At 48.2% G+C, this 26,811-nt stretch overlaps 1 protein-coding gene across 1 annotated transcript in view; it reads right to left on the bottom strand.

Moving 5' to 3' along the window:
* Positions 1-4,811: 4,811 nt before the first annotated feature.
* TMEM145 (transmembrane protein 145) overlaps positions 4,812-26,811 on the bottom strand; it is a 39,955-nt gene continuing 17,955 nt past the window's right edge. Inside the window, exons 4-15 of the mRNA XM_083515897.1 lie at positions 24,814-24,900; positions 18,883-18,984; positions 18,711-18,795; positions 16,961-17,032; positions 16,059-16,127; positions 15,136-15,216; positions 14,739-14,817; positions 11,877-11,970; positions 10,151-10,323; positions 9,338-9,458; positions 7,805-8,005; positions 4,812-5,912 (exon numbers count right to left, since the gene is read on the bottom strand). Coding sequence (XP_083372023.1) covers positions 5,691-5,912; positions 7,805-8,005; positions 9,338-9,458; positions 10,151-10,323; positions 11,877-11,970; positions 14,739-14,817; positions 15,136-15,216; positions 16,059-16,127; positions 16,961-17,032; positions 18,711-18,795; positions 18,883-18,984; positions 24,814-24,900 — 1,386 coding nt within the window. The 3' untranslated portion in view covers positions 4,812-5,690. The remainder of the gene's footprint in view (positions 5,913-7,804; positions 8,006-9,337; positions 9,459-10,150; positions 10,324-11,876; positions 11,971-14,738; positions 14,818-15,135; positions 15,217-16,058; positions 16,128-16,960; positions 17,033-18,710; positions 18,796-18,882; positions 18,985-24,813; positions 24,901-26,811) is intronic.

Below are 26,811 nucleotides of genomic sequence, written 5' to 3'. Positions count from 1 at the left end.
TCATTACACTCACAAAGCACCTGCATATGGAAGTGGATTCAGGTACGGACTGAAACAAAGGACAGTGACCAGCCCTTCCCTCTGGGGGCAGGAAACAGTGAACTCCTCTTTGTCCTCAGGAGTGTAATCATGGGGAGAGGGGAAGGAGGAACGGGACAGGTGACAAGACACTCAGGTTACCACCACAACTCCTCCCTGAACCCCTCCTCTTTGTGATGTGTCAATGATGTAGTCTTAGGGGTGTAGGATGGGGGATTAGTACTGTAGATAATAAAAGTTGGGGTCTTCTTTTGTTCAGGGCTTCCATCTTGCTTCATCCTGTGGTGAGTTGGAGTCCTGTTGCAACAGTCTCAATAAAGACCAAGCCTACTGGCTGCTGTTTTGCTCCAATTGTCCTGGTTGGTGTATTTGCTTTTTGTCCAAGGGAGCCCTTGTATTTCTCTGTTAACAAAGGCATGGTCAAACTTGGGTCTCCAGGTGTTTTGGGACTACAATTCCCATCATCCCTGACCACTGGTCCTGTTAGCTAGGGATGATGGGAGTTGTAGTCCCAAAACAGCTGGAGGGCCAAGTTTGGCCATACTGTAGGGGGAAGATCCCCAATGGGGTTCAGAAGCCGCAAGGACAGTGGCAGACGCACAGACGCCGGCACAGACTTCTGTGAAGGCGGCAAGGAGGCTCCTCCCGAAGACTACGCAGAAGGGATGGAGAAACCCACCCTACCAAACGGCTGTAGGGCAGCGGGACACAATATTTGCTAATCCTTCGGTTGGAAGGAGCTTACCAAGAATGCCTCTCTCTCTCCTCAAAGATTGTGCATCCCACACTACCAATGCAAAAATGGATCATGAACATGTGCAAAATTGTTTTTTGTGATCTATGTTCACATCCAGATTGAATGCCCACGTGAGTGTGTGTGTGTGTGTGTGTGTGTGTGTCCGGTGCTAAACCATGAGAAGGGAACCTTTGGCCCCCTGGATGTTGCTGAGCTACATAACTCCCAACAGCCCCAGCAAGCATGGCCAATAGCCAGAGATGGTTGGGAGTTGTAGTTCAGCAATGCACTCTTGCGCTAGACTGTTGATCCACAAATGTATTGTTAGTTATTGGTCATTGTACTGCTATTTATTAATGGCTGAATGAAATAGACTGATATTAACAGGCTTGTGGGTTGTTATGCTTCTGAATGCCCTCCAGGAATTCAGGAGTCTGGGGATACTTATTTTTGGAAATAGAGGAAACAACAACCCTTTATTTTGAACAGGTGTCTCCACCCATCACAAGAAAAACTGTATGGTTGATTAATGCCACGGACAAGCTGATGGGCTTGGCACATACAGTGGTGCCTCGCAAGACGAAAAGAATCCGTTCTGTGATTCTCTTCGTCTAGCGGTTTTTTCGTCTTGCAAAGCAAGCCCATTGGCGGATTAGCGCTATTAGCGGCTTTTAGCGGCTTATCTGCTGATCGGATCAGCTGATAAGCGGCTTAGCGGCTTAGAAAAAGGGGGGGGAACCAGCAGGAACTCGCAAGACATTGTCGTCTTGCGAAGCAAGCCCATAGGAAATTCGTTTTGCGAAGCACCTCCAAAACGGAAAACTCTTTCGTCTAGCGAGTTTTCCGTCTTGCGAGGCATTCGTCTTGCGGTGCACCACTGTATATGGAACGGAGTAACTCTGAAAGGTAAAAAGGCGAGAATCCATTGTCCAGTATTGGAATGTCTGTTGCAAAATGCCTTCTCCTAGGAATGACTGTTTTCTCTATTTAGCCATTCTTATTGACAATTATATAAGCTGTCTCTTGGTATCTGTTTTGTTATTATTGTTGTTTCATGTTTACATACGAATAATATTTTAAAAATATGTTTCCATTCACCATCCTTTGTCTATGAGGTGTGGGTGGGTGGGTGACTCTGGAATTCACTGCTAGTCATGTGCAGTGCACTCATTACAAATATGGTACTCTTCAGACGTTGGCTACCACAACATTAAAACTATTCCTCTGCTATCCAAGTCAGTATAAACTGCAGGGATTTAACAAGCAAACTCTCTGCTACTCAACCCTCCCAATGCTTTTCACCCCCATCCCACCCAACTATGAAAGAACACACAAATCTGACTTACACCAAGTCAGAACACTGGTCAACCTATCACAGAATTGTTACTGGAATAAAACTTTCAAATACAGTGGTGCCTCGCAGGACGAAAAGAATCCGTTCTGTGATTCTCTTGGTCTAGCGGTTTTTTGTCTTGCGAAGCAAGCCCATTGACGGATTAGCGGATTGGCGCTATTAGCGGCTTTTAGCGGCTTATCGGCTTATCGGATCAGCTGATAAACAGCTTAGTGGCTTAGAAAAGGGGGGGAAAGGAAAAAAAAACTGCAGGAACTCGCAAGACATTTTCGTCTTGCGAAGCAAGCCCATAAGAGATTCGTTTTGCGAAGCACCTCCAAAACGGAAAACTCTTTCGTCTGGCGAGTTTTCCGTCTTGCGAGGCATTCGTCTTGCGGGGCACCACTGTATCCAGATAGTAGTTGAGCCATTTCCACCTCAACTACTCAAGATCCTTCTAGGTGAAGATGTGGGAAATTGAACCTAGGACCTGACCTTCTACAAGGTCCATTCCTTACCTTCATGCAATCACTGCAGAGCTCCCTGCAACATTCAACCCACAAGCACAGTGCTCGACAAAAGTTGCGAGAATCCAAGTGTGGATAACGAATCGAACAGATGCAATAAAAAGCAGCTCAACTTGAGAAGGGGAGCTCTTTGTGCCCAAGTCTCAACAGATACATTTCTATTTATTGCTGCAAATCAGCTCCCAGGGGATTTCCCCAACAACAGATTTGCCAATAGCAGTGGTAACCGCCTCCTGTTCAAGTTGCTGTTCAGTTGCAAGCAATGCAGAACCTCGGGTCTTGTTGAAGTTTGAAGGAGTTTGTTCTAGACCTGGATGCTTCAATGCATTTTCAACAAGAATGACGGAAACTATGTGTGCTATCTGCAGGAATCTGGCTTCTTCTGCATCTTCCACACCCTAGAGGAGGCACTCACAAGAATTGGGACAAGCACAGTCACACTTGAGATTGTGAGGAGTCCCAGAGCTTACAAGGTTAATAGCTCAAGGGAAATGACGTCCTGTCCTGGGTGTGTTTCACGAATGTGAACTTACTTTTACTTTCTGTTTTGGCTGCAAAGGAGAGGCAACATATCGCTGCTCTCTCATGGCTGATTTATTGTTTTGCTGCTGTACATTAAAGCTTCGTAGAACAGAAGAAGCTGTGTATGAGAGTTTTACTGCAGTGCTGATAAATCCTTACACACAGGCACACTGCTGCTGAAGAAACTCTGCTGTAGCCGGGAGAAGCGGAATGACTCAGCACTGCGCCGCAAAAGCATTGGGCGCCATTGCAATTTCTGAAGATGGGTCCGACAGTCAAAACAGACAAGTCAGTTCCCGTTTCACTCAACAGAGATCCACGCCATTGTGACTCACCAAGATGAATGAAGGTCACCAGTCACACACAGTGGCTGTCACCCAAGTGATTGACGCACCACTCCCTGCATTTTGTCGGCCTGGAAAGTCACCCCAAAGAGGAGGAGGTTTCACAGACAAGTGCTTCTGGTGGAACCATCACTAGTGGTTGGCAGGATGTGTTCAGCTTGGTGGGTCTCTTAACTCCCCACCCCCCACCCCAGCCTGTGTTAGATTTTGCTCATAATGAAGTGGAAGGATGAAGCTAACACCATGGAGATTAGATGGTGGTCAAGCCACTTTGGGATGGCAATGTTTGCCCAGCCACAAATACAGGGTGTGGAGGAACCTTCATACAATCATGGACATTGTTGCAACCAAGGGCAGAGAAAAATAAGCAAATGTGGAACTGGCCATCAGTGGAAGGTTACTGTGGAAGGATGTGTGGTTCCAGAATTGGCCTCCACAGTCACTTACGGACTCATTGTTAAAACCGTGTTTATGGAAGACAATCTTACTCGGCTACGAATGATCGCCAAAGAAAGAAAGAAAGAGAAAGATTGTTGTGTTGAATTTTGAGGGAACCCTGAAGAAAAGAGTTAAATACATCCTATCCCTGTCCCCCACTAGGCATAGCTATGGATCATATACAGTTGCCAGCCGACCAGGAAAAAAATAGTTTGGCTGCTCATGCATCTTTAAAAGCAGCTTGATATGCAGAAGCCTTTCACAGCACGGGGATAAGCAGAATCTGTTCTTGTTGAAGGACCAGCTACAAGGGATATGTTGTGAATGCGCTGTATCTTTTAAGCAATCTTTTAAGCACCTTCGAAGCACCTTCTTTCCCTCAACAAATTTTGGGCACTCTAGTTTACTTCTCAGAGAGTTACAATCTTTAGCAATCCTTAACAGACTACAGTGCCCAGGATTCTTCAAGGGGGGAAAGGTGCATCAGGCGTACTTTAAAGGTATAGTTTGTTTCCACAACCTAGTTCCAAAGTTAGCTGCCCCACGATGAAAAAAGTGCTGTAGATGCAGTCTAAACAGCATGTCTAAGTCACAAATTCCAACCTACTTTAAACCAACATGAACTGTATTCTCCAATCCTTTCAAAGAGCTCGAGTTCCTAGGATTCCTTCTTCGGAAGCTGTGTCACTTAAAAAAAAAAACATGTTGGGACTGGCAGTACTGCAGATGTGTCCTGAGAGAAAAGAGTTTAATGTGACCATCAGCCTTTTTGTATACACGGCGATGGTTAAAGTCTTCCATGCCCAGTTTCCTCTTCCTCCTTTCGTGGCCACCTGTTTCCCCCAAAAGAGCCACATGCCTTCACAGTGAGATAAAAACACAAGAATCCTCTTTATTTTGGCAAAAAAAGCCCACTCTGGTGGATTTCAGAAATTCACCGTCATCAGGGAGCAGAACCCACAGCACCGTCACGGGGAAGGGGAGGAGGGCAAACACCGCCACCCGGGGGCAGGGTGTCAAGGAAACGGGAAAAAGGGGATGCCTGCTACCACTGTACAGTAGCAGGAAAGGGGTGGCATCGGAAGGGAGCAATAATACAGGAGAACATTGTTACAAGGCCAGCCTGAGCCGGGATGTCTGCAGTCCCTCCCATCTGCATCCAGGCAGGAGAGTCGTTCAACCACAATGGCGGCTGTGAGAAGGCTATGGTGACCTCCCTTTGGGGTCAAACTGTCTACAGGGGAGAAGGCAGCCAAAGATTGGCTTGTCACTCTGAGAGAAATAGGGGTGGAAGAAAATCACGCGCTGGTCACGTTAATCCAGTTCCTGGCTTCCCCCAGTGGCAGACAGCATACAACCATAGCTTGGGGAAGGACAGGGATGTATCGTACAGATAGATGTCTTTTAGGCAATTAATTAGGCGAGGAGGGGAGTCACGCCCCCTCTGTTGTACCGAGTCGGGGGGGCAGGAAGATGGGGGGAGTGGGGGGAACCCCAATTCTACCCCATGCCAAGCATCTAGTGTCCCCGTACTCTCACTAAACTCTGGCATTCCAGGGAAACAGGATAAAATAGCCCTCTGCTATGGTAGGACACAAATTGGAATAGAAGATGGCAGAAGATGGAGCGTGGAGGAGGGGGCCCAGAGGAGAAACCGGGGTTGGGGGTTGAGGCAGGCCCCCCCCCCCCAGAAAAATGTTGAGAAAGGAAGCGGAGGAAGCCACAAAGGATCAGGACAGTCAAGGAGAAGCCTAGACGGGCCGGGCACCCGTCGTGTGCATGCTAAAATACTCAGTGTAGCCATTGTGCTGGTGGAGTTGGGGCGCATGGAGCTGATAGGGGGGCGGTTGGCTCTCGCCCCCCAGGGACGGTTTCAACAGCACAGGGGCACCGCTGAGCTCCGAGGTGGTGACCACGCAGCTGGGGGTCAGGTTACGGTCGGCGGATGACGTCTCCTCCACCTGTTTGCGGGGCTGGATGGGAAAAGGCAGAAGAAGAGCCATGTGAGAGCGGACAGGGGCAGACAACAGAAATAAAGGACCCCGAACAAACCAGAAGCAAGTGAATCACGAGGGCAAGGAGGGATTCAGGGTTTACAAGACTTAGCGCAGGCACATGCAAAGGGATTGGCAAACAAGTTGATTCTGATTTCTCAGTTTTCTCATCTGAAGTTCACCTCTCATCATTTCCACATCAGTTTGTGCATATATATGTGTGTGTGTGTGTGTGTGTGTGTGTGTGTGTGTGTACTCCTGAAAATTCATCCGCATATTAGTTAGAATTTCTTCCAATATATTCATTTTTGGCAAAACAATTCCCCCTAATATAATGTCTTCTTGTGTTTCCCCTCCTAAATACAGTCATACCTCTTGTTACGTTCAGTTCAGGTTACATCTTTTCAGGTTGTGTCGCGCAGTGATCCAGAAGTACCGGAAAGGGTTACTTCCAGGTTTTGCCGCTCGCACATGCACAGACGCGCAAAATGACATCATGCACAGAAGCGGTGAATCGCGACCCACGCACGCGTGGGTTGCATTTTCAGGTTGAGAACGGGGCTCCGGAATGGATCCCGTTCACAACCAGAGGTACCACTGTAGGTGCATTTTTATGTATGCATTACAGTAGTACGCATTTTTATATATGCTACTTGGCTGGAGAACAGCACTGCAGAATTAGGAGATGTGTGGATTTTGAAGAATGGCTGCATTTATGTTTGTGTACTGTGGCCTGAGAGTGAGAATTCGATAAATTCGCCTTTACGTGCAAAAACAATCCAATTCCTCTCCCTTTCCTAACTGTACAGCAACTCACAAATGCACCCAAGCCACATAAACCAGCCCACGGTGAGATTTAGAAGCCTCCTGTTTTTTCGCCACTTCTCTGGTACAGCAAATAAAAGGGGGGAGGGGGGAGAATCAGGATGGGCAAGTTCTTGGCCAGCCACAATGCACAGCTGGGGAGCTGCACTCAGCATGGCGGTTCATGAGTAGCACAGACCTAGCCTCGTGTAAGAGGAAGGGAGTAAACCTGATCTACCTGCTTGGTAGCAACCCACAAATCTGTCAGCTGGAAGCCTTTGTAAACCAGGAGGAAGTACGGAGGCCAGGTAGTTTAAGGCTGTGAAGTAGGGTGGGCGGGATTTTAGGACCATCATCTGATGGGAAATTGGGGGGCTGTAACTGGGGGCAAAATGCTTTGAAGCAGAGGCAACAGGGAGGCTGCTCCATCAGGTGGCAAGCTTGGGATTTCTTGTGCAGTGAGACAGGCTTCTTTGCCCGAGGCCTGGCGCCCCAGCTGGGCAGGGGCCTGTAGAGGAGAAAACAGCAGGAGAACCTTCCTGGAGCCCCTCACCAGATGGGTGGTTGTGGGGATTCAAAGAGGAGGGGGAAATCCATGCACTTTCCCTCGGCTCCTTGGAGGAAAAAAGCAGTGTGGGATATAAGAGCAATGTGCAGAGCCCAGGGAAGCAGAGCCTGCACTTCCCAAAGGAGTGGGTGGGTTTCTAGGGAGACCGAGTGACCTCTGCCTCCAGAATCCAGCTGCCATGCAGAGGGGCATAGCTGTCAACTTTCAGATATGAAAATAAGGGATCGGCAGCCTCGAAAATAAGGGATCAGCAGCCTCACCTGTCCCGGGGACAGTCTATGGGATATCTAACAATCCGGGATAGCAGCGGGAAGCAGCAGGAAACGGCGCTGGAATAAGGGAATTTCCCGCAAAAAAAAAGGGAAGGTTGACAGCTATGTCACAGGGGAGATGCTTCCTCTTCCAGTGATTCCATGGAGGACATTAGCAGAAGCGCTGGAAGGGAAAACCGGGAAGACCAAGGGAAGGTTAGGAAGCGGGGACCCTCCTTAGCACTCACGTTGCTTGAGCTGCTCCCGGTACTCTGTGGGATGGAAAAGAGTTCCGTGAAGTTGGGCACCGAGTCGCTGATGAACGTCACGTTGCCGTAGACGTGGTGCGGGAACTTGGCCCCGGACGCCACCTCCTCCACAATCCCAATCTGCGATGTCCGCACGTGGTACGGGAAGTTCTTATTGGCTGCCGAGGGCCGGGTCATGATCTGAGGAAGCAACGAGAGTGGAGGACCAAGGCCTGGGTGGACCCGCAAGCTCAACTGCATGCATTTCCTCTAGGCCCTTAATGTCCAACCGGTAGATTGTGATCTACCAGTAGATCCCCAGCTGATCCTGGTAGATCGTGGGACCCTTATCGATCATGGAATTAAATAAGGTTTACTGAAAGTTAACAAATAAAAACTGAAGAACTCTGGGCAATCCACCCACCCCATGCACGCTCCTCTTCCCTCCAATGACAATGGGTTGATCACGTCCAGTTTTTTTCTACTGGGAGTAGATCACAGTCTCATAGGAGTTGGACACGCCTGCTCTAGGCAAAACACGTCTGCTTCCTCTCTTAATTTCTCTAGCATTGCTCCCTTTTGAAAAAAAGAGAGAGAAGCAAACTTCTAATCCTCACACTTGTAGATACATTATGAGTAGCTGAGAGGTAGAGTTCGGCAGGGATACTCAGCTCCATCTCCACCCACACTTGATGTAGGAGGACACCTCCAAAAAACTGGTCCATGAAAGAGGCTCCATCAAGAATTGACCCCTAAATGGAAGCATTCTATAACAGAAGGCAGAATTGACTGCTGATGGTATCAGAGCAGGGATGGGAAACCCGTGGGCACGCTCCAGAGGTTGTTAGACTCCAGCTCCCATCATCCCTGGCGGTTGGCCATATTGGCTGGGACTGATGGGAGTTGTAGTCCAAAAGGTATGGAGGGCACCAACCTGACAAAGGCTGTACTAGTAGATATTGTGAGTGCATGTTATGCAAGGGAGCTACAACCAGTGGCGTAACGTGGGGGGTGCAGGGGGGGCCGGCCGCACCGGGCGCAACATCTGGGGGTTAGGGTTAGGGGGCACAAACCCACGGGTTAGGGGGCGCAAATCCATGGGTTAGGGGGCGCAAATTACTTTCCTTGCCCCGGGTGCTGACAACCCACGCTACGCCACTGGCTACAACTGGTTTCTGAACCTAAAACAAACACCAAAAATAGAACCCATCAATGCACGCCAAGAGGCCTGCAAGTGTGATCTTTCCTTGCACCCAACCACGGAGAAAAATGTATGAGGGTGGGTGCCTGTATTTTCCCATCTGCAGGCAGCAAATCAGCTTGCAGGGGGTGGCTTCAATTGCAAAAAAGGGCTCACAGAACAGGATCAGATTCAAAGGTCATCCCTATCCCACCCCCAGATTGCATTTCAGTATATCAAAGTAAGAAGTCCGGAGACCCGGTCAATGGTGTCTTAATGTACTGTTTGGCCCCAAGACTTCAGTGGCTGCCAGGATAATGGGGGAATCCTCTAGGCTGCTGGCAGTTTCTTACCAGAAACACGGCATGGGCATAAAAGTGGATGCCCAGCTGGATCCCGTTGACTATCTTCTCCCGTGCCCACTTGGGAATGCCAAAGTTGGCAATAAGCGCAGTGACTGGGACAGCAAAGAACCTGCAAGAGACAAAGAGGGCTGTTCAGGACATGCTCCCCACACATTTTCTCCCCACTGCCTCCAACAATACTCCGTTTAACTGTAGCTTCTGCAGAGCTTTTCTTACCCCTTGGAAAAGCAGCCTCTGTTGTGCCAGACATTTGCATTGTGCCCAGCATACCCCCTTGTCTTCCTTTGTCAAATCTCACCTATCTAGCATGGTGGCCCACTCATTGGACGAGGGGCAAACATCTGTCCTGACTTTGGCCAGCTGAGAGTGAGGGAATATTCGGGGTGATCAGTTACATTCCCTTAGACCGGGGTGGAGAACTTCAAACCCAGGGGTTGAATCTGGCCCTCAAGACCTCTTTATGTGGCCCTCTGAACTCTTCCCTGGCCACACCCCTCACTGTCCCTGCCCTGAGTGTCTTTGCCTGGCTAGAATGTTCCCATGAACTCCAAGAATGCCTCTTGTTTGTCTGGGCACAAGATAAGAGATGGGTGTTGTGAGTGTATTTAGGAACCAGCCAAATGCAGGAATGTAAAATTTCCATCCATTGCTCCTCCCTCTTTTGCCTCTGAGCCCACCCACCAATAGCAGGTGGCCCTTGGAACGTTGTCCAAAAGGGGAAGTGGCCCTTGGGTTTAAAAGGAGGTCCACCCCCCCCCAAATTAGATTCCTTCCTCCTTAACGTCCTCTACATCCACTCACCAGAGGGTGTAAGCGGCAAAAAATGGCACATAGAAGGGCTGTTTCTCTGGGAACTGCTTGAGAGTGATCAGGATGGCGTAGCAGAACCAGATGTAAGCCACAAACTGCAAGGCGATCAGGCCGTATCCAGCCGGCGACTCGTAAGTGTACAGCACCTGTGCTTGATCAAAGAACTGGGGCCGAAAAGGAAGGAAGTGGTTGAGAGATGTGATTGCTAGAGCTGCACAAGCCGCAACAAAATTCACAGCTGGGGACTTCAACCACACGCCTCTAAGCACACAGAGGCTTGCAACGCCCTATTCTCTAGGCCTGGGCGAGATATCAATACATCATCCAAAACTGGTTTGAAGTCCGTATTGTGATATCGGTTTTGTAATTTTTGACCTGCCAATATAGTGATATAGTCATACCTCATGTTACGTTTGCTTCATGTTACGTTTTTTCAGGTTGCGTCCCGCGGCGACCCGGAAGTACCGGAAAGGGTTACTTCCGGGTTTCGCTGCATGTGCAATAGCGCTAAATCGCGCTTTGCGGATGCGCACAAGTGCCAAATCACACCACACACCTGCGCAGATATGGCGCTTCAGGTTGCAGGCTTTTCATGTTGCGAATGGGCCTCTGGAATGGATCCGGTTCTCAACCAGAGGTACCACTGTATTGCTAATCTCTCTCTCTCTCTCTCTCTCTCTCTCTCTCTCTCTCTCTCTGTGTGTGTGTGTGTGTGTGTGTCCACAATGCAAAAACCATGATGCAGGAAAAACCATGAAGCCAGCCATTGCCTCTAACGTAGCTCCACCCTCATTTCAGACATGGTCATATATCGGTATATCATGATGTTTAGCTGGGGATAGATCTTGATGTTGAAAACCAGATATCACCGAGCCCTACTCTTCTCGTCATTCTCATCACACCTGCGACCTATTTTGGGAAAGTGTTTGGATGTGGATACCTCTGACGATATCGTAATAGGAGGGATGTATTCAACTAATTCCCAGAGGTCCCTGTGGAGAGGGATTGACTGTTAAACCACTCTGGGAACTATAGCTCCATGAGGGGAATTGGGGCAGCACGTTTAACAAACTACAGCACCCACGATCCTTTGGGGGAAGAAGCCATGACTGTTTAAAGTGGCATCATAGCGCTTTAAATACATGGTGTAGATGTGGCCTAGATTAGTGAGGTTCTCAAATAGATAAGAAGAAGAGTTTGGATTTGATATCCTGCTTTATCACTACCCTAAGGAGTCTCAAAGCGGCTAACATTCTCCTCCCCCCCCCACAACAAACACTCTGTGAGGTGAGTGGGGCTGAGAGACTTCAGAGAAGTGTGACTGGCCCAAGGTCACCCAGCAGCTGCATGTGGAGGAGCTGAGACGCGAACCCGGTTCACCAGATTACGAGTCTACCGCTCTTAACCACTACACCACACTAGCTCTCATATAACGTTTTACAAGGACAGAATAATTGCCACACACAGGAAGAACAAAGGTATAGTCTGAGTGCCTCACTTGTAGTTCTGTAAATCATTTAATGCGTCAACATGAATGGAAGTTATTAATATTGCACTTGAGACTTCAGAGAAGTGTGACTAGCCCAAGGTCACCCAGCAGCTGCAGGTGGAGGAGCGGAGAAACGAACCTGGTTCACCAGATTATGAGTCCACCACTCTTAACCACTACACCACACTGGCTCCATCTAATCTGCTACAAGAGTAAACAGGTACTCACCTCAGCCTCGTAGATGAAGAGCACGACATGAGTGATAGTGTAGAGCGTCATGTACACAGAAAGCTTGATAGAGCCGGTGTGGCTGATCCGACCCCTGCAAAACAGGGAGCCATGAGCCAGGATTTGGGGGAAGAAGGAATGACTGCCCCACACCCCAAATCTCCCAATACCCTTTATCCATCTGGTACGCAGGCTGAGACCCTACCTGCCCACGGAGAGTCTCACCAGAGTGGTGCATGCTCTAGTTATCTCCCACTTGGACTACTGCAACGCGCTCTATGTGGGGCTACCTTTGAAGGTGATGCAGAGACTACAACTAATCCAGAATGTGGCAGCTAGACTGGTGACTGGGAGCAACCACCGAGATCACATAACACCGATCTTGAAAGACCTACATTGGCTCCCAGTATGTTTCCGAGCACAATTCAAAGTGTTGGTGCTGACCTTTAAAGCCCTAAATGGCCTCGGTCCATTATTCCTGAAGGAGCGTCTCCACCCCATCGTTCAGCCCGGACACTGAGGTCCAGCGCCGAGGGCCTTCTGGCGGTTCCCTCACTGTGAGAAGCAAAGTTATAGGGAACCAGGCAGAGGGCCTTCTCGGTAGTGGCACCCACCCTGTGGAACGCCCTCCCATCAGATGTTAAAGAAATAAACAACTATCTGACGTTTAGAAGACACCTGAAGGCAGCCTTGTTTAGGGAACTGTTTAATGACTGATGTTATAATGTACTTTTAAACTTTTGTTAGAAGCCGCCCAGAGTGGCTGGGGAAACCCAGTCAGATGGATGGGGTATAAATAATAAGTTGTTGTTGTTGTTGTTGTTGTTGTTGTTATAAATAATAAGTTGTTGTTGTTGTTGTTGTTGTTGTTGTTGTTGTTGTTGTTGTTGTTGTTAATCTCCCCTGTAAATGTTATCCGCACTAAATGTACTCTTCTCATTCCTAAAGTTTCAACTGCAAATCTTTTGACTGCTCAGTTTTCCAACATTCCTCTTTCTTCCCCCAGTCAACAAACCCATGTCACTTATAAGCCAAGTGCAATGCCAATGATTCTCCGACCAGCATCACAATTTGTCCAGATGCTAATTTGTGTCCCAGGCCTGGACTGTTTTAGGCCTGCCTGTCCTGCCCTCTCTGCGCCTCAAAATACCCATTGGGCTCTAAATGGGCAAGGCACATCGAAATAGTTTGCTTCTCTTCCTCTGTGTCCCATTGCAACCTCTATTGCCTTCCCTTTGAACATCACATCACGACGTGGGGACAAACAGAAGCATTCCCCATTTCTGACCTTATCGGGGACAAGGCACCCTTGGACTAGAGAGACTCAATAAAGTATGAGATAAGATACATGCGCTTTGTGCACTGCTGCTAACATGGTGTGTGCATCACTTCCCTGACCCGCAGCAGGAGCACTTTGAACGCAGAGCGTACAGGAGGTGTGTACACAGAATGTAGCTTGTCATTTCAAGGGCTTTACCAGTAGGGGGCATGTGTAGCCTGCAGAAATCTAGCGGCTGTCTCTGTGGTGCAGTCTATTTAATTTTGTTTTTAATGTTTTGGGGCACTTGCAGACAAGCTGTTTAACTGAGCTTTCATCCTGATTTGTTTGCAGAGAGATTAGATGACACCAGCTATTTAACGTACATTTAAAGCACCCTGATACCACTTTTAACAGCCATGCTCCCTCCAAAGAATTCTGGGAGCTGTAGTTTGTTAAGGGTGCTGAGGATTTCTGGGAGACCCTCCGTCCCCCTTGCAAGGCTACAATTCTCAGAGAGATTTAACCATCAATCCCTCTTCTCAGGGAATGTAGCTCTGGGAAGAGAACAGGAGTCTCCTAACAACGCCCAGCACCCTTAACCAACTACAGGTCCCAGAATTCTTAGCTTAAAGTGGTATTATGACACCTTAACTGTATGAAATGAATGGGACCTCTGGTTTGCTTGCTGGGAGGTTAGGCAATGTTGTGTCAGAGAAGTGTTATCCCTGTGCGCTTTTCCATCAGCTGCCACCAGTAGTTTGGGGAAGTGGGTTTGTGACGCAAGACCTCCTAATTCACTATAACTTTGCAAGCAGATACCAAGAACTAACTTAGTTGGTCTTTAAGGTGCTACTGGAAGGAATTTTTTTGTTTTGACTATGGCAGACCAACACGGCTACCTATCTGCATTTGCAAGCAGAGTCTGTCTTCCTGTCTGTCTGTCTGTCTGTCTGTTGGTTGGTTAGAATCATAGAATCATAGAGTTGGAAGAGACCACAAGGGCCATCGAGTCCAACCTCTGCCAAGCAGGAAACACCATCAAAGCACTCCTGACATATGGTTGTCAAGCCTCTGCTTAAAGACCTCCAAAGAAGGAGACTCCACCACACTCCTTGGCAGGTTGATTGATTGAATTTATATACCGCCCTATACCCGGAGGTTTCAAACCCGGAGTTTGCCAATGTGTGATTGAACTGCATCTGAATTTGGGATCCGAGAACAAATAGGAACTGGGATAGCTCAGTTGGCAGAGCACAAGACTCTTGCTCTTGGAGTCATGGGTTCGAGTCCCATGTGTGGCGAAAGGTCCATGAGCATTGGACCTTCATGGTCTTCTAATTCTACAATTCTATGACTAGAAGCATCTTGCCTGCAGGATGCTTCTCCACACCAAACAACCCTCTCACAAAGTAGCTTTTCATTTTTTGGAAGACATGGCACCGAGTCTCAGTTATCCGTGTTTCCAAGTGAAGCAACTCACCCGTCAATCATAGCCTTTATGGATCCCCACACCCTCCCACCAATTATTCACCACTAGGCAATACAGCCCCATCCCAACCTGACTCATTGGAAGGTCTGTCCCCCTTTAGTCATGCTGGTACCTGGTGACAGTGAATCCTTTCCCCAGCAGGATAAGCATCAGGAGGAAGATCAGGAAACTGACGGAGAAAAGGAGCTTGGCTAGAGGAAGGGAGGAAGGAGAAAGAGAGAAAAGGAGAAATGGAGTTAAGCCCAGGCCGTTAACAGGGTTCTTCTGGAATATGAGAATCAAAATGGTCCAAATGGCCCAGGATTTTTATATGGCCTTTAAATAATGGATCAGCAAGGAAGGGGCAAGGGATACTCACTAGGATACATACTAGAAAGAACGATACGGAATGGCCAACAACATTCATTGCTTCCCTTCTGAAAAGCTGCAGGACTGTAATTGATAAGCAGCGTCCAAGACGGCAACTTTTATGTGGCCCTGCTCACTCCGGATTCCCCCTTCGTACCTACCCAAGATCTTGAGGCTGCCGTTTCCAATGCCGTCGCTCGCATACTGGCCCCAGTATATGCAGAAGAACATCAGGCTGAGCACTGAGGAGGAGAAAAAGGGAGGGAGGGGAATGAAGCAGGTGGCAAGTGTGCAATTGCAAAGGCAGAAGGAGGATGGAGGGGTCAGTTGCCCATGCAGGGTCTCTTTCCTGATCCCTGGCAACTGTTCTTTGTCCTCTGACTGTAAAGGTAAAGGGTAAAGGGACCCCTGACCATTAGGTCCAGTCGCGGACAACTCTGGGGTTGCGGCGCTCATCTCGTTTTATTGGCTGAGGGAGCCGGCGTACAGCTTCCGGATCATGTGTCCAGCATAACTAAGCCACTTATGGCAAACCAGAGCAGCACACGGAAAGGCAGTTTACCTTCCCGCCAGAGTGGTACCTATTTATCTACTTGTACTTTGACATGCTTTGAACTGCTAGGTTGGCAGGAGCAGGGACCAAGCAACAGGAGCTCACCCTGTAGCGGGGATTCGAACCGCCGACCTTCTGATCTGCAAGTCCCAGGCTCTGTGGTTTAACCCACAGCGCCACCCGCGTCCCCTCCAACTGTATCAGCCATCTAATCCCTAATCCCAATCCCCATCTTTTGGCCCCTCCTTCCATCCCTTCCGACACCCCTTTTCCCTGCCAAAAGCATTTCAGTTAACTCCGAACCTGAATGCATAACCCTAAGCCTTTGGGGGCAGGAGACAGTACACAGTTTAATTGTAACACACCTGACGTATATAAAACCAGCTTTGGGACTACACGATAAAGGGTGGGCTATAATAAATGCCAAATCAATAAGCAAGTGAAAACAGAAACAAAGCCCAGACACTGGTGTCAGCAACTTGGCAGGGTTGCTTTCCTCCCCAGAATGTGCCCTCGCTGCCCATGACTCACCCTCCACCCCAGCCGCCGTCATGAACATCTTGTAAGTGGTGTGGAGAAGTTGCCGTCCCTTCAAAAGATCTGAGAGGGAACAAAGAGACAGAGAGGGTCACGGAGACAGAGAGACACAGAGAGCAGGGGGTCATTGGCAAAAGTATTGCTGCTTTTCTCTGCCCACCGGAACACACCAATGAGGCCTCTCTCCCTCACTTCATTGCCCAAGACACATTGGAGATTGGGTTTCTCTTAGAAATTCTTCTTCCGGAGCCAGGAGTAGGTACTATTGGGAACCTGCCATGGCCCATATTCCTGCGAAGGCCCGTCGTCCCATCATTCTCTGGAGACACCTGACCCCGCAGCTCCCCCTCCTTGCTGTCAAGCCTTTCCGTCACAACACCGATTGGAGAAGCTACTCCCCCCTGTCTCTCTACAGAGCGATGCCCCGTTTGCCTGGGCACTGTAAAGATAAAGGTAAAGGGACCCCTGACCATTAGGTCCAGTCGTGACCGACTCTGGGGTTGTGGCGCTCATCTCGGTTTATTGGCCAAGGGAGCCAGCGTATAGTTTCCAGGTCATGTGGCCAGCATGACTAAGCCGCTTCTGGCGAACCAGAGCAGCACACAGAAACACCGTTTACCTTCCCGCCAGAGTGGTACCTATTTATCTACTTGCACTTTGACGTGCTTTCAAACTGCTAAGTTGGCAGGAGCAGGGACTGAGCAACGGGAGCCCACCCAGTCACAGGGATTCGAACCGCCGACCTTCTGATTGGCAAGTCCTAGGCTCTGTGGTTTAACCCACAGCGCCACCCACATCCTGCCTGGGCACTGGGGACCCCCAAAATAAGTCACACTGCATGAGAAACAGGAAGCGTTGACCCAACTGCATCCGGACTGGGACTCTTTGGTACTCACAGCCAAAGTAGCAGGAGATGATGAGGATTAGGATGAAGATAAGCAGGAAAGTTATGTCTGTCTCCAGGATGCCTGAGAAGAAAGGAGACAGCAGATTCAGCAGCGGACCTGGGAATTGCCTTATTTTTTTATAAAGATTTTTATTCATTTTCAATTGCACTCCAATAATAGCTTCATTATAACAGTACCAAATTATAATACAATTACTACGGTAATACCAATCATTCAAATACCAAATTATATAATTTAGGTGCACAGCCTCCCGTGTGCTAGATTTGATTGTTTGATGATTTTCTTTATTTCTGCGTTCCAAAATCTTACTCATTTCAATTGCATTCCAGTCAAAACAATAATCCCTTATACAACAACTGCAATATTAATAACTTCCATTCGTGTTGACGCATTAAATGATTTACAGAACTACAAGTGAGGCACTCTGACTATACCTTTGTTCTTCCTGTGTGTGGCAATTATTCTGTCCTTGTAAAACGTTAAATGAGAGCCAGTGTGGTGTAGTGGTTAAGAGCGGTAGTCTCGTAATCTCCGCTCCTCCACATGCAGCTGCTGGGTGACCTTGGGCTAGTCACACTTCTCTGAAGTCTCTCAGCCCCACTCACCTCACAGAGTGTTTGTTGTGGGGGAGGAAGGGAAAGGAGAATGTTAGCTGCTTTGAGACTCCTGAAGGGGAGTGAAAGGCGGGATATCAAATCCAAACTCTTCTTCTTCTTCTTATCTATCTTTTCCCGGTTGTTGCCGTTCTCTATCATGCCTTGGGCAGAGATAATATCCTATCGTTGTTTCATAAATTTCTCCACCACTCCGTCTCTGGCTTTATTGTTTTGCAACTTAACAGCTGCGAAAATCACTCTGTCCCAATAAATAACCTGTTTTCACCCTTTTCCCTCTCAGCCTGGGAAGAAGAGTGGCCTGTCCAACTGCAGATGACTCAGTAATGAACCTTATCAGTTCCTTGGCAAGTTTGCGGATGAAAGGAATCTGCAAGATGAAAGGAATTGCCTTGTACCACTCCAGTCTGGAGCTTCAAGGTTATCGCTGTTGCGTGAGGGCTGCTGCTGCTGCTGCTGCTGCTGAGGAACTAGAATTGCCTGCCTGGGTGCCTGATGGCTGTTGTCACCTGCTCAACATCAGGTAGTTTAGGCTGAAAGATGCCCGACAGGCGCAAGGTAAGTTTCATGTTGTTGTTGTTGTTTAGTCGTTTAGTCGTGTCCGACTCTTCGTGACCCCATGGAGCAGAGCACGCCAGGCACTCCTGTCTTCCACTGCATTCCGCAGTTTGGTCAAACTCATACTGGTAGATTCGAGAACACTGTCCAACCATCTCATCCTCTGTCATCCCCTTCTCCTTGTGCCTTCCATCTTTCCCAACATCAGGGTCTTTTCCAGGGAGTCTTCTTTTCTCATGGAGGTGGCCAAAGTCTTGGAGCCTCAGCTTCAGGATCTGTCCTTCCAGTGAGCACTCAGGGCTGATTTCCTTCAGAATGGAGAGGTCTGATCTTCTTGCAGGCCACGGGACTCTCAAGTCTCCTCCAGCACCATAATTCAAAAGCATCAATTCTTCGGCGATCATACCTGCGTGCAAAACCGAACTCTGGTCTCTAAGTTCCTAGCTCAGTACTCTAACCACTCTGACACACTGTCTCTCTGTCAAGCCTCGGCAAACGTGCTGTAGGAATTCAGATTCCCAGAATCTGAACTTCGCAAACCTGACAGGAACTAGCAGGGAACTCACCGAACTCGTCAGCCGAGAAGTGCCGCGTCCAAAGCGATTTGCCGTTGGTGAGAATCATCTCATACTCCAGTTCCAGCCCATCGCCCTGTGAGAGAGCAGTCAAAAGTCATTCTGATCTTAGGGAACCAAGGCAGAGCCACAAACCCGAGTGGGCGGGCGTCACGAGACTCACCCCACACTTGCTGAGGGCCACATACCACCAGCGCTCACGAACCGAGCGGAAACTCCTGCCGCTGGCGCAGCTCAAGTACCGCACCGAATTTTCTGTCACCAACTGGAAAGAATAATAGCACGAATAATTTTATTATTTGTTCCCTGCCTATGTGACTGAGTTGCCCCAGCCGCTCTGGGCAGCTTCCAGCATATATAAAAACATAATAAAATATTAAACATTAAAAACTTCCCAGGGCTGCCTTCAGATGTTTCCACCCCTAAAAGTCAAATAGTTGTTTATCTGTTTATAATAATAATTTATTATTTATACCCCACCCATCTGGCTGAGTTTCCCCAGCCACTCTGGGCGGCTCCCAATTGAGTGCTAAAAACAATACAGCATTAAATATTAAAAACGTCCCTAAACAGAGCTGCCTTCAGGTGTCTTTTAAAAATAGGATAGCTGCTTATTTCCTTGACATCTGGTGGGAGGGTGTTCCACAGGGCAGGTGCCACTACTGAGAAGGCCCTCTGCCTGGTTCCCTGTAACCTCATTTCTCACAATGAGGGAACCACCAGAAGGCCCTCGGCGCTGGATCTCAGTGTCTGGGCTGAACAATGGGGGTGGAGACGCTCCTTCAGGTATACAGGACCAAGGCCGTTTAGGACTTTAAAGGTCAGCACCAACACTTTGAATTGTGCTCGGAAACGTATTGGGAGCCAATGCAGATCTCTCAGGACTGGTGTTATGTGGTCCGGGCACCCACTCCCAGTCACCAGTCTAGCTAAAGCATTCTGGATTAATTGCAGTTTTTGGGTCACCTTTACAGGTAGCCCCTTTGAAGGTGACATCTGTTTGACATCTGATGGGAGGGCGTTCCACAGGGAGGGCACCACTACCAAGAAGGCCCTCTGCCTGGTTCCCTGTCACCTCACTTCTCACAGTGAGGGAACCACCAGAAGGCCCTCGGAGCTGGATCTCAATGTCCAGGCTAAATGACGGAGGTGGAGATGTTCCTTCGGGTATACAGGGCAGACAAGAAGATTTGTGATATGGCAATCAGGTAAAACTGAAGGAGGAGCTTCTCCTTTTTAATTAGCCCTGGACCATTAGGAAATGTTTTTGCTATAGGAATATCATAGGAGTCTGTGGCTCAGGCCTGGACAGGCCCTTGAATTTCTCCCCAGGACACACAAACCTCTCACTGTCCCTGTTTTCCCCAAGGGTCTTTGCCTGGCTGGAATATGTCCAGGGGCGCCGACTTATAAAAAATATTGGGGGGGCCCATACCGGGGTCCTGCCGCTGGTTCGCTCGGGTAGCCGGGAGAACGCAGTTCGAGGTGGCGGTGTTGGGGAGACCCTCGCTCAGGGCGCCACTAGACTTGGCGGCCAGCGGCCTATCTGGGGGGTTTTGGAGCGTATTTCGGCGGAGCGATTGGGGAGGAGGGGGCTTGTTGCCGGATTCTTCAGCTGAGCCGGAGATCCGCTGCTGGGGGTCCCTGGGCCGAGTTGTGAGCATGGCCTGCTGAAGGGAGATCCAGCCGATTGCGCGACGGGTACGGCCGGGGCTCTCCGGCTAGGGCGCGCGGCTGGCTGGCTGGCGAGGGAGCAGGTGGGGAGGAGGCGGGGGTCCTCACTCTCTTAGGAAACGCAACCATGCGCCCGATTGCCACGAAGTCCGAAGGGTGCGTGTGTGGAATTAAAAAGCAAAAACGAGATACGGGCAGGGCAGGCAAAGAGTTTTCTGCAAGAGGATGGAGGGCAGGTTGAAGAGAAAATCACTCAGGATGAGACAGTCAAATCAGCCATGATAAAATGGGCTCAGGATATTGGGTATAACATCATGTTTGAGGACTGGGAAAGGTTATGGACCACCGGAATGAAATTCACGGCATGTAATGCCTTGAAGGAAAATATTATGAAAATGATTTATAGGTGGTACATGACCCCAGTCAAGCTTGCAAAAATATATCACCTGTCTGATAATAAATGTTGGAAATGTAAGGAGGCTGAAGGGACATTCTTTCACCTCTGGTGGACTTGTCCAAAAGTGAAGGCCTTCTGGGAAATGATCTATAATGAGTTAAAAAAGGTATTTAAGTATACCTTTCCCAAGAAACCAGAGGCCTTCCTCTTGGGCATTGTTGGCCAGAAAGTGTTAAAGAAGGATAGAACTTTCTTTATGTATGCAACTACAGCAGCAAGAATACTTATCGCAAAATATTGGAAGACACAAGATTTGCCCACACTGGAAGAGTGGCAGACGCAATTGATGGACTACATGGAACTGGCTGAAATGACTGGCAGAATCCGAGATTTGGGAGAAGAAAGAACGGAAGAGGACTGGAAAAAATTTAAGGACTATTTACAAAAACAATATAAGTTGTATGAATGTTAAAAATTTACACGATTCGGAAACTATAGCTTCAGCAATTAGATTTGGGAAACAGGAAATTATATTTTAAGTAAGAAAAGGTCAAAATCTAAGGTAATACTATGTTTAATTTAAGATATAAGTAACTGATGAAAAGTATGTTAAATTTAGAGGTATAGTATTTGAAAAGTACAAAATAAGCTACGAAACAAGGTAATAATTTGCTGATATCTTTATTATAAAGAATGCAGGGTAAGGGAGATGCGAGGAAGTCCAGTTAGTTATATAAAAAATGTGTTGAATGGTTGGTTTTCTTTTCTTCTTTTTCTTTTTTTCTTTTTCTTGTTCTTTTACTTTTTTCTTCAGTGTATGTTTCTAACTTTGTATTTGAAAACTTAATAAAATATTTATAAAAAAAGAAGAAGAGAAAATCCTTTCGCTTTTCTGGGGCGCAGGGAAGTCTCAGAGCCGGAGGTTGGGGAAGGGACCCCCTTTGCTCTGCCCTCTTCTCCCGTCTTAGATTCGCATGGGGGTCCCCGCCCGAGCTTGCCTGGCCACCGGGCCACACAAGGGCCGCGCTCTACGCGGCGCACCTTGCTAGCCAGGCAGCTGTCTTCCGCGGCTGTGGAGTGGCCCTGCGCCAGTGCCCAGCTCCTCTGGGCGCCCGCTGCACTGCCAATGACAAGCGGGCGACGTCGCGGGCGGGGAAGGCGTCGCTTTCTTTCCCGATCCTTCATCCTCCCAGTCTTCCAGCCCTTTTTTGGGTTGGAAGCTCGTCTCGTTCGCCCTTCTCCTTTCTTCACCCTGCGCGCAATTTTCCTCCCTCGTCTCCCTCCCCATTTCTCCTTCCTTCCTTCCTTCCTTCCTGACTGACGGGCTTGGGCTCAGGCTCGGGCTCGGGCTTCGGGTAGGGCTCGGGCTCGGGCTCGGGCTCGGGCAGCCACAGCGTCGGCGGTGTTGGCGATCGGCGGCGCGGGGGGATGGCCCTCCCCGGGGGAGCCGGCGCTGCTCAATGGGGTTGCCAAGGAGACAGGCCGGCCGTCCCCCTCCCCCGGCCCGGCGCCCCCCGCCGCACCGGTGCCCGTTATTGAGCTGGTGCGCGCCGGGCGCCCTATAAAAGCCGCGGACGCGCCCACCGCCGCCCGAGATTATTGGGGGGGCTGAGCCCCCCCAAACGAATTTTTGAGGGGGCTCGGGCCCCCTCAGGCCCCATGGAGTCGGCGCCTATGAATATGTCCTTGAATTCTGATCATGCCTGTTGCTTGTCGGGATGGAGGATAAAGAGGGGTGTTTGAGTGCATGTAAAAACTATCCTACTGTACAAAGGTTACATTTGCATTTGATGCTCAGCCTACTTTTGCCTCCAACTCCACCTGCCTCTGGCATGCAGCCCTGAAAATTCCCCAGCCCTGATGTAGCTGAACCAAAAAAGACCTGCTCAGGAAGCAAATGTGAGCTCCACATTCTACATGGAACAATATCAGCCATGGTTTGTGGGTCCCCAAGCCCTGCCTGTGTATGTGAGTTTGCTGTGAATTTTGTGGAGGGGGGGGGGGAAACATCTTAGCGGAGAAAGAAACCAGAATCGTAGCCCTTGTTAGAGTAAAAAGAGCCTGCAGCTGCACAGACAGGTTTAACTGTGTATGGGCAACACTGGCTGAAATTTCAAAGGCCCAACTTACTATGCTTGTAGGACAAGAAGTTTTGTAAGGAGAACTATATGAAATATTACAGAAAAGACTTATGAGAAGGGATTATAAGTTATTGACTATTAAAAGTAATAGGGCAATAAATGTAAGATTAAAAGAGGTTTGAAAATCATTAGACGTGGCTGATGGAAGTCTTAGGCTAAAATACCCAAATGATGTATAAGATGAGATGAGATGATACGTTCTGTTTGGAAAATATACGCAAAAAGCAATAAAAATGTATTTAAAAAAGAAAGAAAGAAATTTCAAAGGCCAGAGAGACGTCTAAATAAGAGATTCTATAACTGGAGAAGAGGTATCAGTGCCTTTGTCTGTCCCACAACTGGTCAAAGCAGAGAAATTCAAAAATTCAAATCACACTGCAGAAAAAATATGTGCTGAGTAAGATGATACATGCAAATTTGCTCCAATTGCATAAGTCATTTAGGTTGCTGAATCAAACTTTCCTTGCTGCATAAATCAGGATTCCCTTGGCACTCAGTTTGTTTTGTTTTAGAATGGTCTGCACACAGCCCTAGATTTATGCTTTCTCTGTTCTTCTCCACACTGAGAGACAACATATAATAGAGGACAAAGGCCCCATTTTTGCTGGACGCCCAGTCAGAACCTGTTCCTCTCACTGCAAGTGTCTTCTTTTGTGCCAAAAGGAATGCTAAAAAAGAGAGCTGGCCTGCTTGTTTCATGATAGGCTCAGTCAGTACAGCATAAGATTCTTAATCTCAGGGTTGGGGGTTCCCACGTTGGGCGAAAGATTCCTGCCTTGTTCTCGTAGTCCCTTCCAACTCTACAGTTCTATGATTTTCATTTACACCTTCCACGCAATATACAAAATTCAAGAAAATCAGCTAAAAAGCAGTTGCACACATCACAGAAAGGAACAGCAGGTAACATTTAAAACACCCGCGTTTTCTCCCATGGCAGAGATCTATGCATCCAGCTGGGAGAGCTTGTCGGAACAAAAAACGTCTTCAGTTGTTTCTGGAAAGTGCAAATAGCATTCACACGCCTTTCTGCTTCAGAACATCCTGTATCTAATTTGTTGTTGTTTAGTCATTTAGTCGTGTCCGACTCTTCATGACCCCATGGACCAGAGCACACCAGGCACTCCTGTCTTCCACTGCCTCCTGCAGTTTGGTCAAACTCATGCTGGTAGCTTTGACAACACTGTCCAACCATCTCGTCCTCTGCCGTCCCCTTCTCCTTGTGCCCTCCATCTTTCCCAACATCAGGGTCTTTTCCAGGGAGTCTTCTCTTCTCATGAGGTGGCCAAAGTATTGGAGCCTCAGCTTCAGGATCTGTCCTTCCTGTGAGCACTCAGGGCTGATTTCCTTAAGAATGGAGAGGTTTGATCTTCTTGCAGTCCATGGCACTCTCAAGAGTCTCCTCCAGCACCATAATTCAAAAGCATCAATTCTTTGGCGGTCAGCCTTCTTTATGGTCCAGCTCTCACTTCCATACATCACTACCGGGAAAACCATAGCTTTAACTATACAGACCTTTGTTGGCAAGGTGATGTCTCTGCCTTTTAAGATGCTGTCTAGGTTTGCCATTGCTTTTCTCCCAAGAAGCAGGCGTCTTTTAATTTCGTGGCTGCTGTCACCATCTGCAGTGATCATGGAGCCCAAGAAAGTAAAATCTCTCACTGCCTCCATTTCTTCCCCTTCTATTTGCCAGGAGGTGATGGGACCAGTGGCCATGATCTTCGTTTTTTTGATGTTGAGCTTCAGACCATATTTTGTGCACCTGCCAAATCTGTTTGTCTGTCTGTTTGTCTGATCTTACTATGACCAACATCCCGAGTCTTTGGGTATGGGGGAAATGGTGAGCAGAACCCCACAGCCCCTTTCAAGTCCCAGAGACGCTTACCTGGCATCCAGACCAGGCATACTGGGTGGTGAGGTTGATCACCTGATTGTTCTCTGGACGGATGACGGACTCCTTCATCAAACAATCCTAGGAAGAGGAGAGAGAAGATAAAAGGGAAATAGCAGGAGCCTCAACCTAACATCACCCTGAGCAGGATGACCACATGCAAAAGGGGACCATGGTACTGTTCATTCAGAAGTGGTATTTCCTTCCTTTCTTTTTGTTATTCATCCTTTACTATTTTATTCACATAATATACATTCTTTACAACAAACAACTCCAAAATAAAATCATATGTAACAAAACCACAAGTCTCATGTTTTCGTTTACACTGATCTCCTCTCCAATACTTGATATTTCTTGCTGCTTTCTGCTTTCCTTATAGAATCTTTATGAAAATTTAAATCTCTTAAATCCTATTCCAATCTTTAACAGTTTCAATTAATCCCTTCACCTCCCTCCCCCACAGCCCAGTACTTCCCTCCACCTGTGTGCAATCTTCTTTACCTACTATTATTTTTGTTATTGTTGCGTTATTCACTTTATTTGTTATTCCATCCTTAATATATTATTATCCTATCTCCTTGCGCCTTGTAAACTTTTGCATATTAATTTTTAAGCTCCAGCACCGACATTTTTCATGTATTCCTTAACGCATTCCCACTCTTTATTAATTATTTTATTAGAGTAGCCTCTAATTGATGCTGTTAATTTTGCCATCTCTGCGAATTCAAGAAATTTGGTTCTCCATTCTAATAATTCTGGTATTTTATCAGTTTTCCCATTTTTTGCCACTACGATTCTGGCTGGTATTTCCTTCTCCCTGAAATAAACATGGAGGCACATTTGGCTCTTCTCAGACCTGGAGACGATGTCCAGAGCCACTCTTGCTACCTATGAATCACTCACCCTCTGAAGATGCTCCAACCTGTACCTCACCCCTCTTTGGCATCTGTGTACAAAACCAAGGCTTCCTCTTGTCCTCCGTCACAAGTAAATAAAACAGCGAAACGCTGCCAGGAGACCAAAGCGCCAACCCTCAGCAGGATCTGCCAGCTGTTTTCGTTCCCAGACCCCCGATTCAGCACAATTCCCTGTTCTCAGAGGAGACTGCCTGTCACGTCTCTCGTGAGATGCTGTTCTGGGCCTAGATCCTGTCCAGGCTGGGAGTTGTCCCAGAACAGTGATGCATGCAGAAACACACATGGTAGGCTCCTTCAAGGTGGGGCGTCTTTCGCACTCTAAACCAGCGGTAGGGAACCTGTGGGCTTTCAGATGCTGCTGGACTCCAGTTCCCTTCAGTCTCAGCCAGCATAGCCAGTGGTCACAGACTGATAGGAACTGGGGAGTCCAGCACAGGTTCTACGTCCCCGCGCTGCTGGTTCTCTTATGCCACTCTAGTCTGTCTCAGCAGGAAGTCTGGGAATAACTAGATAAGCCAGCCAGTGTGGTGTAATGGTTAGAGTGTTGGACTAGGGACCTGGGGGAGCAGGGTTCAAATCCCCACTCAGCCATGAAGCTGGTTGGGTGACCTTGGGCCAGTCACCGCCTTCTCTCAGCCTAACCTACCTCACAGGGTTGCTGTGTGGGGATTCAGCAAGGTATTTTGGGAGAAGTTTCATTGGATACGATATAGAAGCAATGCGGCCGCGAGCTGCTAGCTTGAAAGCAAAACATAATGGGAATGTTGGGACTGTTCCGTGGGAAACAGAGGGACAGTCTATTCACAGTGTGAAGCACCGGAATTAGCTCAGAGTGTAATATGAGCTGTACAGGAAGTACAGGAGGAGTTTGTCTCTCGGCTGCTGGAGTTTGAAGAGAGCAGACGTGTTTTCTGTAACGCTGCAAAGACAGAAATAAAGGCATGTAAATACGTTTCTGTCTATCTCTTTCCCCTGCCCGGGGAAACAGTAGGCCAAGACAGGGCCATTTCAGAAACAGTAGGCCAAGACAGGGCCATATGTTGTGTTTGTGAGCTGAAAGTTGGAGGCTGGAATC

Source organism: Podarcis liolepis (assembly GCF_965112155.1).
Source record: "Podarcis liolepis genome assembly, chromosome: 7".
In the NCBI taxonomy this organism is placed as follows: domain Eukaryota; kingdom Metazoa; phylum Chordata; class Lepidosauria; order Squamata; family Lacertidae; genus Podarcis; species Podarcis liolepis.
This window is presented reverse-complemented; position numbering and strand designations above follow the sequence as displayed.